Genomic DNA, 13,157 nt, shown 5'->3' on the forward strand with positions numbered 1-13,157 from the left:
AAAATCGCTAGAGTGCATGTATGTACGTCGGTTTGCTCACTCGTTATTCTGTTTACCTGGGATGTTTACTGGACAAACATCTGATTGTGTTGTTATCTTGTTAAACCAACAGTAGGTCAGACGGAACGTGTGCTTGGCGCAGCACGACAGCATTCACCAGTCCTCACACGGGCGGCTCTTACTTCCACGGGCTACGAACATGTAACTCATACTGGAACTCTGTGGTGAGTATTCTTCAATTTCCCTCAATGTCAAGTTAAGGCCACATCAATTTTTTTCTCGGATTTCGCGACCCTATTTTCCCGATTTCGAAAAAAAACTTTTCAAATTCAACACGAGGTGTGGACAAGTATGAAGCTGCTTGGCCCAGCAAAGTTACGGATTTTAAGTAAATAATCCAGAAAAAAAAGCTAAATTTGGGCTGCATTTCGATTCAATCAATTACATGAAAATCTGAAAACTGTTACTTGTTAAACCTGTTGTTATTTCTGTTGTGTAACTTGAGTAAGCACCTCGATCTCTCCACCTCGACTTTTTGCAAAAGTTTTTTTAATGTTTTTTTGTTTTTTTGACCGACCGAACCAATATTTTTCTGAAAAAATCCGAGAACTAACAAATAAAATTTGTGTGGCCTAAAGTAGAATTTTTGTGGGCCGAGCTTTTCATGTCAAAAAAATCTCAAAATTCTATCGAATCTAGGTGCTTCTCTGGATATTTGTAGCTCCATTAACAGTAAAAGTTGAACTTTTGAACAGCAAACGTTGTGTCTTCATCGATTCCAAAGCGAAGTACATTTAACAAGGCGCTTAGAACTGCATGGGAGGTATTGACAGCGCTTTTAAGATTATAAATCAAGGAGGGTCAACATCGCATTATGGTAAACTGAAGCGCATTCATATACTTAATGCGCTAGATTCAGGTATCTCAATTGATAAAACTAGCGAAACAACCGGACGCTCAGCTAACGTTGTGACTTTTGGGCAACCTATCGTTTGATTACGCGATACGAAGAATGTATTTAATTACATATATGACCAAAGAATACCTTGACGTCCGTTAATTTTCCACAGGAACCCATGGAAGAAGGTTTCCATGGAAATACTAATGAGACGTTTGACGGGATAGAGGAGTTCCTTCTGGGCATGTCGTCACAGGTCACGGAACGAGAGGATAACGTCATCACTGAAGATCTCAGAGGTAAGTTAAACTAGGAAGAATGCATTCCTGGACCAGCGATTTTGTGGTGAACTGCACGAATAATGTGCGGAAAGCTCTGTTCGATTAGCTATGTGTGTGTGTGTGTGTGTGTGTGTATGTGTGTGTGTGTGTGTGTGTGTGTGTGTGTGTGTGTGTGTGTGTGTGTGTGTAGTGTGTATATATTAGGTTATCGATAGAAAGGAAACGCCATTACTGAAAATCTGCAACCCACAACCTCCTTGCGATTCTGTGGAAAACTGCAGTAATGATTAAAGAGGGCGATATGCCTCGATAGGTTTAATACAAACGACCCTAACTTCATCATTATAGATTGGTGAGGCTATAAATACTAATACATCTATTTAGAGCCCTCTATTGGTTTTTGATGGTAATGCAGGCGAAGGGCTAAACTCCAAACATTTGCGGGTAGACTTATTGCTTTAAACTGTCTGTAAAACCTAAGTACCTTAAAATCCAAGTAGAAGTTTTGAAACATGTATATAATCTTTTCGAAGTAAATTGCGTCCTCTGGGGACAAAAATAATGGCAAGGGCAGTGACGTCGCAACAAGGTGTACATAAACGAAAGGCTCTCAAGGAGTGTCCGTAAGTCCGTAAGTCATTTTGAATTGGGGAAATTTAAAAACTGAACTTTAAGGCAAAGACGTAGCATCTGGAACAATATCATAGTTCTAAAATCGTGTTTGTGTTCTCCAGGGCGTGTATTTGGTCCTCTGGAGTTTTCCAGGCGGGACCTGATGGCGTTGAACATCCAGCGGGGCCGGGACCACGGGCTGCCGGACTACAACACGGCCCGGGTGGAGTACGGGCTCAGCAGGGTGGATAACTTCTCTGATATCAACCCAATACTGTTCGCACAGGATCCGGAGGTGGGTGGTTTGTAGATATGTGTCTGTGTTTGTGTGTTTTGTGAATGTGCGTGTGTGTGTAATAATAATTGTATGCGTTTGTTTGTAAGTATGCGTGTGTCTTTGTGTGTGTGTGTGTTTGCTTGTGTATATGTTAATAACGTGTGTACGCAGTGTGTTTGTGTGCGTCTGTTTATGTGCGTTTGCTTGTGTGTATGTGCGTGCATGTGTGTGTGTGTGCGTTTATATATTTCTTTGCATGTGTGTGTTCATACATGTGTTCATACATGTGTTTTGTGTGCTTATTTTCTTGCTTAATTTATTTCCATATGTTTACGTGTGTGTGATTTTGTGCTGTATATTAGTATTTCTTTGATTTTGTGTGTATGTTTATGTGTGTACGTGTGTGCGTTTTTGTGTGTACGTACACGTTTGTATATTCTATGTGTGTATACACTCGCGTTAATGCTATAATTTAATGTACAGTATATTGTACACTCTGTGTGTGTGTCTGTATGTGCGTTTGTGTGTGTGGGGGGTGGGTGGGGGGGGGGGTAAGCATGTGTGTGGAAATTCGTAGAATAACACTTCTTTCATCGGGAGTTTCAAAACTGCACAAGAAATTCAACAAATCAAAATTATGGATATTAACAACATGACTTTTGTTTTGTATTTTCAGCTCCTAGCAAACATCACAGCCTTCGCAGCAGAGAACGACTGGACCACTGACAAGTGCGACATCTGGGTGTGTGGACTGCTAGAGACCACGGAGCGGGGACCGGGCCCGCTGTTCCGGGAAATCATCAAGGACCAGTTCGAACGGATACGAGACGGCGACAGGTTCTGGTTCGAGAACTACAGACAAAACGGGTAATCTTTTAATGCGGCTTGATTTATGGGAGTGAATAATTATTTCTGTTTTGCATATCTTCGCTCCGTCTGTTCTTTTACCTATGTATGGTCAGCATAACTTTAGAACGGTTGGACTGAAAATAATTTGGTATGTGGATAGGGATTGCGAAGACGAAGGTCAAGGTCAATTTGGGCTCCTGCAGCTGAGTGTGTGACATTGGTACTAAAAGGAGAACTTCGGGTTTCTGTCTGTTTTGGCCTGGATATGATAAAGTTACGTTACGTTACTTGATGTTTTGGTGGCAGATAACTGTTGATGTAAGAACGAAATTGTGTTTGTCTCCCTGTGTGTTTCTTTGTGTCTGTGTTTTATTGGGTCAAATCAACCATAGCTACATGTAGAAATAGGTTAGTTGTGAAAAATCCGAAAAATGTATTGTTTTGTTCGCAGGTTGTTTACAGAGGATGAAGTCACCCAAATCTGGAACCTGACCCTGTATGAAGTCATCAGTAGCATCACCAACATCACCGACATGGACATGCAAGAGAACGTCTTTCTCGCCACAGGTCAGTTGAAGAGCTTCTCTCTCTCTCTCTCTCTCTCTCTCTCTCTCTTTCTCTCTCTCTCTCCCTCTCTCTCTCTCTCTCTCTCACTCTATCTCAATCAATCTGTCTATCTAAATTATCTATAGCTATCTACCTATCATCTATCTGTCCACCTACCAATCTATGTATCTAAGGATATATCTATCTATCTATCTATCTATCTATCTATCTATCTATCTATCTATCTATCTATCTATCTATCTATATCTATCTATCTATCTATATCTTTTTACATTCATTGAATTTTGAAACTTAGACGAGCTTGTCTAAGCTTGATGTTTGTGACTGATGGAGAAGATATAGTGCTGGGGTGAGCGATAGTTTGTCGGCCTTGTTCATGTAGCCTTGTACTGAGCAAAGTCCTGATTGTTCCCAACTTCCCTTCTTTCCAGATTCCCCATGTTTCCAGCCTAAGCAGTTGAGTCAGTTCGACATGGAGCCGTGCACCCCTGACAGGCTGGGGGACCCCGCGGACTTCAAGCGGCAGACCTTCGACTACTTCAGCGGCAGCGAGTGGTCCTATGCCCTGTCCTTCGGCGCCATGGGACTGTTCGTAGTCGGTAAGCTTAAGTGTTCAGGTCAACGTTAGTCCATCTTTCCAAGCCTTATACTTTAAAGGGGTTGAATTAGATGTAATTAGTAAGTGTGTATGCCAACGTTAGGCTTTCAAGTTGTTCTTTGGAGCATTCAGACTGTTGTAGTTGGTAATAGTTCATGTTAACGTTAGACTTACTAACCTTACCTTATATAGTCAAGTCAAGTTTATTGCACAACGATTGCAACAGGTACAATGTATGGCAAATTACGTATAACCAACAACTACAAACTAGTATACTAGTCTTACTTGATAGAAAATATGGCGGCATAGTGTATTCACATTATATATGATTGGTACCAGGTGTTCAGTTATAAAACGGCCGGTTAGCACCCATACACCGGTTCTTGAGATTGGTAACCAGGCTATCTGTTTCATGACATGATTGTAAGTTCCGAATGACCGGTCACAATCTTGCTGATCCAACATGCATAGTGTGATATTTTGCTTCACGTAACAACATATGTGCCATGCTCTCCATTTTCCAAAGGTTGCGTCTTGGTGCTGGTGTGTCTGGCTAAGAGGAGAAAACTGGAGGAAGCCAAGGAAAGGATTGAGCACAGGAGAAAAGAGACCATGAGCGCGACGCGTAGGGAGAACGGACAGTCAACCATACTTGGTAAGAAAAAAACAAGACCAAGAACTGCTCTTTAAGCTGTCAAACATCCAAGAATAAAATTGAAGCTTCCCAAGTGAAGAAAATTTGACAGGGTTGCAAAATTTGCAAACATACGTTAGTACGAGGTAAGAACATAACTCTAATGCAAGCAGCAAGGTCAGCCTTGTCGTTTACGGGCTTTTTTGCACTCTTCGGCATGATCCCGCGGCCATTTTTGGGCACGGCTGGGCTCTCATATATTTTAAACTAGCAGTTAAAATCAAGCCGGGACCCGGTGACAAATAGTTGTCGTAACCTAATCGTGCAAACACCTTGTGGTACCCCCTTCGATATCTGGAAGTAAACAGTGACAAATTTGTAGCTTCAGGGCCCGACTGGAGCTTTACTTCCTACGGGCACCTTAGTGAATGTGACCGGTACCATAACACAAACTAACGTCGATCACTTCTCGTCTCCCACGACAGCTTCTGAGTACATGGGCGGGAAGGACGGAGAGCACAGCGTGCAGATAATGCTGGGTCCCGGTAAGGAGGTTAAGGTGCTGGACCAGTGTCTGAACACCGTGAGGACCATAGACCTGAAGAACTACGCCAGACTGGACATCTACCTAGCTGTGGAACGGAACGGCAACATGCTGGCCATGAAGATTCCTAAAGAGTATGATCTGGTAGGTAGAACCGTTTCGTGCATAATAAAATAGTGAGGTTGTGTACCAGCGTAACTGCATGCTGTTTGGCCTGGAAGTCAGTGGTCCTGGGTTCAAGCCTGTCGTGTTACCTATCTTGTGCTCAACGTACTTAATTAACAACAAGACTTTCCTCACTTCACAAAGGTGCGAAATGGGTTCGTCAGGATTCGGTTGGGGCGGGGGTAGGGTAAAAGGGGGTGGGGTAAAGGGTGCTGAAAACTAAGCTCCGCCTCTCAATACCTTTTCTTAGACACAATGGATAGCAACTCACGAGAAGGTTATATCCACTCGCATTAATATTTTAGAGTGTGTAGTGTGGTTGGTTATTTAACGTACTTGAGGTGTGCTTCAAAGACGTAGTCTCTGGCTTTAGATTCCATCCCAAAAGACGTCTCTAACCAGCAACTCATTTGAAATCAGGCGAGGAAATAGGTGTCTTTACTAAAGGAACAAACAACATTATGGCCTGCTAAAGATTCGAACCCAGAACCTCAAGCTTTATACACTAAGTCAACCTTGAGTGGAGAAGGTAAAGATGTAGATCTCTTTAACCCCCTTGATCTTCTCCGTGTCCCATCTGACCATAATCGTTGTGTTTATGCTCTTTAGATTCTCCATTTCGACACGATGGGCGAGCACAACTTCTGCCTACGTGAGTTAGAGAAGTTCCTCGGACAGGAGGGTCTGAGCTGTAACAAACACGAGATGAAGGGCAAGGAGCTCATGAAGAAGGTCAAGACCAAGGCTGACCGGCAGAAGCAGCTGGAGAGGTTCTTCAGGATCAACTTTGCCCAGGTCTGTATCTTTATACTTATCGTTATCTGTATGGCTGAATGAATGAATTAATGAATGAATGAATGAGTGAATGAATGAATGAATGAATCTATATCCTTATTTCTAGCTAATAGTATCTAAACTCTCTCGACGACAATTGTTTTCTTCCTGACTAAAAGCTATAAACCAGCCTTTAAAACAAATTTCCACCGCTATCTCCGTGCAGTTATTTCCGACTTCTTAGTGCATTGCCTTGCATCTCGTTAAAAACAGTTTTAGTCTGTATTAATCTATAAAATCTATCTATAGTATATATAAACTTTCTATCTATATTTATATTATCTATCTATAGCATCCATACTATTTCTCTAATCTACATCTACATTCAACCGTATCTATCTTTCTATCTGCAGTATTTACACTACATTACACAATATATACATCTCTCTCTCTCTCTCTCTTTCACCCGCACACACACACACACACACACACACACACACACACACACACACACACACACACACACACACAAACACAAAAAATGTATAGTGATATAGATAGATAAAGAGATAGATAGATAGTTGTTCCAAACTGTACATGTACGCTTACTAGAATAATGATTATCTACCTATCCATACAGTTTTTACCTGCATAAGTTCACTAGTATAATTATGTTAAAGGCTCATTTTCACAATTGGAGTCGTTTGTAGCTTCATCTTTTTTCTTAATAAAAAGCTGACAACCACTAACACACCGTACAGGCCTTCAACGAAGACAACCCAATCGATGACCAGATGAGCTTCCGCGAAGCTCAGGAGGTCCTTTCTTGCGAGCTGACCAAGGCAGAGTTTGCTCAGTGCCTGTCCATGAAGTCGGACTCCATCTTCGTGGAGCAGATGTTCAACTTGGTGGACAAGGACAGCAGTGGGTACATCAACTTTCGGGAGTTCCTCGACGTCATCGTCATCTTTGCCAAAGGTTTGTTTCCCAATTTGTAAATGACTACTAATTTTGAAACTGGCCTACTATTACTATTCTTTTCCGAAAATATATCGTTATATTTACTTATAAAGGCAAAAGTGGAAAAATCAATACTGAATTCGTAGAAAAATCAAAATCTTTGTTTAACCTTCCCGAGACCACTTAGATTTCATATGAAGGGAATTTTGAGGAGGATGCAAACTATTTATTTGCACACCCGCATTAGGTGTTGGGTTTTCAAAGGATGCCATCCATTTAATTGAATCTAAAACTAAGAAACTCACTGGTTTAAATCATCGAACATCAGGATTTATCACTATTTTAAAATGAGTGAGTTGTGTTGGTAGAAGGTGATAAGATATAACACATGGCTCTTTTCAAACATATGGAGGGCAAGTGATCGCCCTCGATTATTTGTGTACATGTAGACGTCCGAAACTAAAATGACTAGTATGTTGAAATTTGAACACGGACCATTTCATGAGTAAGCCTGTTGAGATGATCATGATGGTTATGATGATGAAGCCTGTTAACCACGATCTGTTTACCTATACCTACCAGGTACAGGGGATGACAAGGCCAAGCTGATGTTTAACATGTACGACGTGGACGGAGATGGGAAGCTCACCAGGGACGAATTCAAGAACATGCTCAGGTGAGTGACAGAAACTCCTGACCAATGTCAGTTACTTTGCTACGTGTTTCATAACTCCTTGAATCTTTGTCTCTTTCAACACACAATCATGTTCATTGCTCTGTTTTGCTACTCTGTACACATCTTACTCGAGTAAAGAGTCACAAATGACCTCATGCATTTGGGGACAGAAAGGGACAGAATATGATGCTAAGTTGAGAACCACACTGAGTATTTGGAGAATCTAAATATTTCAAGTCTTTGCATTTGCATAGCAATTTGGTGGGTTATCAGTGTGAGATTAAAAAATCCGCCCTTCGACAGATCTTGCTTAGTATCACTGACGACATATTGTGGTTGCTACCTCAAACTTCTTACAGTTTCCAAAATCATATGTCGAGATGCATGTCAATGATTAACTGCTATCTAGCTCATGTCAAGAAGCATAAGGGAAATTTTGCCACGTTGTAGCTATAGGTAGATGATGGACATGGTTAAGGGCTAGAATTGGAACATAGACTAATATGCAAATTTAAGAAAACCTATTTGCTGAGTCAACAATGGACATAGTCAACCAACACATAAGTGGAGCAGGTGCAGCTGAAAGTGCTGTTAGACTCAATGATGCAAGGTGGGAAACGGAACACGAGTGAACAAACAAACAGGTAAACAACTGTTTATTCTACCATACAGGTCGATGATGGACATGGTGAACACGGAAGTGGAACAGGACCAGTTGAACGAGCTCGTGGACGCCATGATGAAGGCAGGTGGGGTGAGTGACCAGGAGATCCTGACGCTTCAAGACTTCCTCGGCATCCTGGGGGACCAGAAACACGCCCTGAACAAAGCGGGACTTCACATGGATCTACCAGGTAAGACAGTTTCAAGTCCACAAAATAGAAGGAGCTGGACATTATTGTAGATTGTAAAATGTACGCCGAAAAGCAGTTACTAGTACAAGATAAAATCTGATATAAAAGATATCAAGTCGTTTGAGTAACTGCTATTTGGCGTATCCTGGACGTCTAACCCTCATCGACGCATTGTAAAGAAAATAAATAATTGAAGTGTATCAGATGGAGAGGGTTATACTTTCTATTTGACTGTATTAATGTAAAAATTGTCCGTTTCCTAGAAAATAAATGTACCACATTTTCTATATTTCTGGTGTTTTTAGACGAACACAACATTAGAAACATTATCTTTTTCTACATCCCCGGTTAGCTTAGTTGAAGACATTTGTCTTTAATTAATTTTGAGCGAAATGTCACCCCATTCGAAGAAAAATGAGCTCATTAAAACCGCTTGCATTGATTTATGAATCACCCAGGCATGTTTAGCTTGTATATTGTTGTATATACTTTTATTTTCATACATGTTTGCTGAATTTTAGTTAATTAAACAACATGTATTGCCTATATTCAACAGCCAGCTATCGACGGACAAGCGGTACGTAATATCCCCCATGCCCTCGCGTGCCACCATATCGGCTACTTTAACTTGCATGTTACTCGGTGGTCCTCTTTAGATATCTACTGGTTGTAGCGAAACCCCAACACCCTCTTAACTTAAAAAAACAAAAACATCAAGAACAGCCAGTAGTAAACAAATTGCTTTTGGTAGAATGAATAAACAAAAACATAAAAGATTGATTTCCCAATATGATGACTATTGCGTTCCACAATCCCCAAAGGTGATGGCATATCAAGAACTGTTTAGTAAAACACCAAGTACGTAAACAAGTTCGGAAACATTTTTTTTAGTTGAAAAAGAAAAGCTAACTCTAACATCTTCTTCAGGTAACAATATCAAGATTCCTGACAAGGTTGTTGGGCCCAGACCAGGTCTGAGGAGGGAGAGTACCATAATTCGAGTTGGCCAAGTGCACCAAGCCTACAAGTAAGTGACAAAGAACGTGTTCCATATTTAGGCTAATACGATTTTATCAAAGATATTCGCGTAAACATAAGTTTTCGGCCGTTTCAAAAATAAAGTTTATGACCATACTTAAAATCGACAAAGCAGGTAGCGAAATGAAAAAAAAAATGCCGTAAATTATGGAAATATGGAAAAATAACAAGTTCAATTTCGAAGTCAGAGAAAAAGGTGTGAAATAACAATAAAAAAATACTAAGACTTACCAGGCAGGTTCTGTCGGCAGGCATCCTCCTTACATCTTTGAAATTGAAAATGTACAGCAAACAATTACAAAAAAAACTGGACCAGGAATGTTTAAAGATAGGGGTGAAACTAAATGATTTGAAACGTTTACTGTCTTCCCAGCTACGCACTCGGGTACGGTTTACAATCAAATTATAGTCATTTCTCATTTTTCTGGTAAGAAATTCGCATTTTGTTCGTGTTCTTTTTTACCACAGTAAAGAAGCGGGAGACTCAGAGTTGCGTCGTCGTCACACGCTGGCAGCCCCACCGTCCGTGCAGCGCCTGAGCTTCGGCACTAAGTCCAAGGTCTACACCGCCAACAAGCTGACTCAGCGCCTCAACAGCTTCACCAGCAAGGTGCAGAACAACAAGCTGCAGATCTTCTGGATGACCTTATATCTGTTGGTGACTGCTGGGATTTTTATTGAAAGAGCTTACTGTGAGTGTTCTATTCTTCTTTATCATTTGTTATCTCCATGAAGAATGGAGGTATTTTTTTATTGTGTGCTGTGTTTCCAAATATTTGTTGTCAGCCTTTAGAACATATGCCTCGAATGTAATCATTTTTGGTATGTGGGTAGAAGTTTAGAAGACAAAGGTCAAGATTGATTTCGGGCCCAATGGTGTGTGACCTTGGTACTGCAGCAGAAATTCTAATGCTTTTACCTTTTGTCTTGGGTGCAGAAAACAATACTTTAGTCCAACGTTCCAAGGGTCATCAAAGACCTTGTGATTCTTACCGTTTGTTGTATTAAGTTTTCGAAATAAAAAGTTGTTTCGAAAATAAATGTACATATTACTTTAACAACATAAGTCAGACACCACAGGTTTTCTTTAGAATGACTGCCCACTTGGTCATGATGAATGATGTTTACAAGACGTAAAACGTCTACTAACATTCATTAATTTTCATGCTATTTATAGTCTACTCTGTGGAACGTGAGCACGCGGGACTGCGGAGGATCACGGGGTTCGGTGTGTCGGTGACGCGCGGCGCGGCCAGTGGGCAGATGTGGACCTACTCCGTCATCCTCCTCACCATGTGCCGCAACACCATCACCCACATGCGGGAAACCTTCCTGCACAGATACATCCCATTCGACTCCGCCATCGCCATGCACAAGATTGTCGCCATGTCTGCGCTCTTCTTCACAAGTAAGCATGTTTTACCTCCGTGAAAATTAAGTTTTCTATGATATGTAGGTTTATTTGCTTGTTTGTTTTGAGATAAGCAAGTAAGCAAGCAAGTTTTGGGACACATCTTGGTAAGACAAAAGTCAAGGTCGATTTTGGCTACCTAGTGGCTGACCTTGGTACTGCATCATCTTTTGTCCAGAAAAGGCTATGGTCTTGATATTTTAGCTTCCGCCATTCATTGTACACAGACGATATTACTTTTAAAAAATCATGTAGTTTTATGCAATCGCCTGGTGAGGTGATCAGGTCAAAAGAAAAAGGCGTTGGACCTGGCATTGCAATTGTCCCTTGATTTCCATTAAAGGACAGAAAATGCACAATACAGATACAAAATGAATACATTGACAATACGATTGTTTCCATGTATTTTGCATTTGCCCTTGGAATTAATGTAAACCTTTTGATTTTTCATCTTGTCCAGTTATGCACTGTTTTGGCCACGGCATCAACTTCTTCCACATCTCCACTCAGCCAGCGGACGATCTGACCTGCCTTTTTAGGGACTTCTACCACAGGTAAAGTTGGGACCTTTAAACTTTAATAGTCTAACATTTGATGGGTTAATCATAAGGACCTAAAGTGTACCCTTATTAAAGTACGTAGGAAGGCAAATTTTCCAGTAATTAGTACTGAACGGGTAAATGTTTGAGAAATAAAATAGTTTTGGCAGGACGAATAGATTTTTATGACCACGTCCTTTGTTTCGTGTGAAATAAAAGAACTACGTCAATATAGGCAGTATATCAATTTAATTTTGTATTAAAACAATTAAGGGCTGTGAGGTTTGGAATAAAGTCAATTGTTTCTTTTATTTTACTTAATACTGTTTCTGTTATACTCAGGTCCTTTGATCTGCCAAAGTTTCACTATTGGCTATACGAGACAACCACGGGTGAGTGGAATATTTCAATGAATCGTATGACCTTACACTTGAATATCCATTTTAAACGATAAGAAGATTTTGTAGTATCTTATATATTTGTATTTTTGAACAAAAATGTGTTTGCAGTTAGCGCGTTACATGCATGTTCGTAACATTAAATTGATGATAAGATTTTTTTCTTCACAACCGGAATATTTGTACCATATTTACCTTAATTCTAGCTCCTGTCACCTTCCACTGAGTAATTCTGAAATTGATGGTTCATCAATGGTTCATATTTGGCTGCAGAATAGGTGTCGTTGCTTACAGACATAGCGTAACGTGTTGTTGTGTTATTTATAGATCCTCTGCCTAAAGAAAGAATTCGCACCTTGTTAGTAAAAAAGCTTCTTACAACACCAACTTATACGGATCAAATTCTTCAACGACCACTGTCGTCTTCTTCAGGATCAACAATGATCAATCCCGTAAACTCGTGAAAAAATTGCAGACACGTGATCTTATTGACATGTGATCTTACGGATGCGTGACGTCAGCAATTGGTCAAACGTGCCAGGAAGCTCATACGTTACAAAGCCATGAGACAAAAGTTTAGCATTGTAATTTGATGTCTTCTAACACAGATGAGCTTCCATGAAAGAACATTGTTATCAAGTAATGGGATTATTCACAGATTCATTTACCTCTTATATCAGGTATGACCGGAGTGCTGCTCGTTCTGCTCCTGGCTGTGATGTACGTGTTTTCGACCCAGTACGCCAGGCGCTACGTGTTCAAGGCCTTCTGGTTCACCCACAACCTGTACCCGATCCTGTACATCCTGACGATAGTGCACGGGTCCGGCCATTTAGTGCAGGTACGTCTAAAATTTTACCCTAACACCGTGACGGTCAACTCTCTATTAATCAAAGACAGGACAAGAAGTCTCTTTAAGATATTTTTTTTAGGTAGAACATAGACACAACTTTGCATAAAAGACGTTTTTCCGTCTATGTTATATAATTTTGTGAATAAGACAGAGTATCTACACCCATTAGGCTAAATATCGAAACACAATGAATGGCTATATCATCTAGTTCATGCACATAAAGCGATGT

At 40.6% G+C, this 13,157-nt stretch overlaps 1 protein-coding gene across 1 annotated transcript in view; it reads left to right on the forward strand.

The window, feature by feature from the left end:
- The window catches only part of LOC118410673 (dual oxidase 2-like), a 30,715-nt gene that overhangs the window by 12,197 nt on the left and 5,361 nt on the right, over positions 1–13,157 (forward strand). Inside the window, exons 10-27 of the mRNA XM_035812478.1 lie at positions 113–224; positions 1,071–1,197; positions 1,914–2,086; positions 2,745–2,935; positions 3,369–3,484; positions 3,916–4,083; positions 4,609–4,737; positions 5,202–5,404; positions 6,035–6,220; positions 6,961–7,177; positions 7,742–7,835; positions 8,508–8,689; positions 9,617–9,716; positions 10,196–10,419; positions 10,905–11,135; positions 11,599–11,692; positions 12,020–12,069; positions 12,756–12,916. Coding sequence (XP_035668371.1) covers positions 113–224; positions 1,071–1,197; positions 1,914–2,086; positions 2,745–2,935; positions 3,369–3,484; positions 3,916–4,083; positions 4,609–4,737; positions 5,202–5,404; positions 6,035–6,220; positions 6,961–7,177; positions 7,742–7,835; positions 8,508–8,689; positions 9,617–9,716; positions 10,196–10,419; positions 10,905–11,135; positions 11,599–11,692; positions 12,020–12,069; positions 12,756–12,916 — 2,758 coding nt within the window. The remainder of the gene's footprint in view (positions 1–112; positions 225–1,070; positions 1,198–1,913; positions 2,087–2,744; positions 2,936–3,368; positions 3,485–3,915; positions 4,084–4,608; positions 4,738–5,201; positions 5,405–6,034; positions 6,221–6,960; positions 7,178–7,741; positions 7,836–8,507; positions 8,690–9,616; positions 9,717–10,195; positions 10,420–10,904; positions 11,136–11,598; positions 11,693–12,019; positions 12,070–12,755; positions 12,917–13,157) is intronic.

The sequence above is a fragment of the Branchiostoma floridae genome, chromosome 2, assembly GCF_000003815.2.
Source record: "Branchiostoma floridae strain S238N-H82 chromosome 2, Bfl_VNyyK, whole genome shotgun sequence".
In the NCBI taxonomy this organism is placed as follows: Eukaryota; Metazoa; Chordata; class Leptocardii; order Amphioxiformes; family Branchiostomatidae; genus Branchiostoma; species Branchiostoma floridae.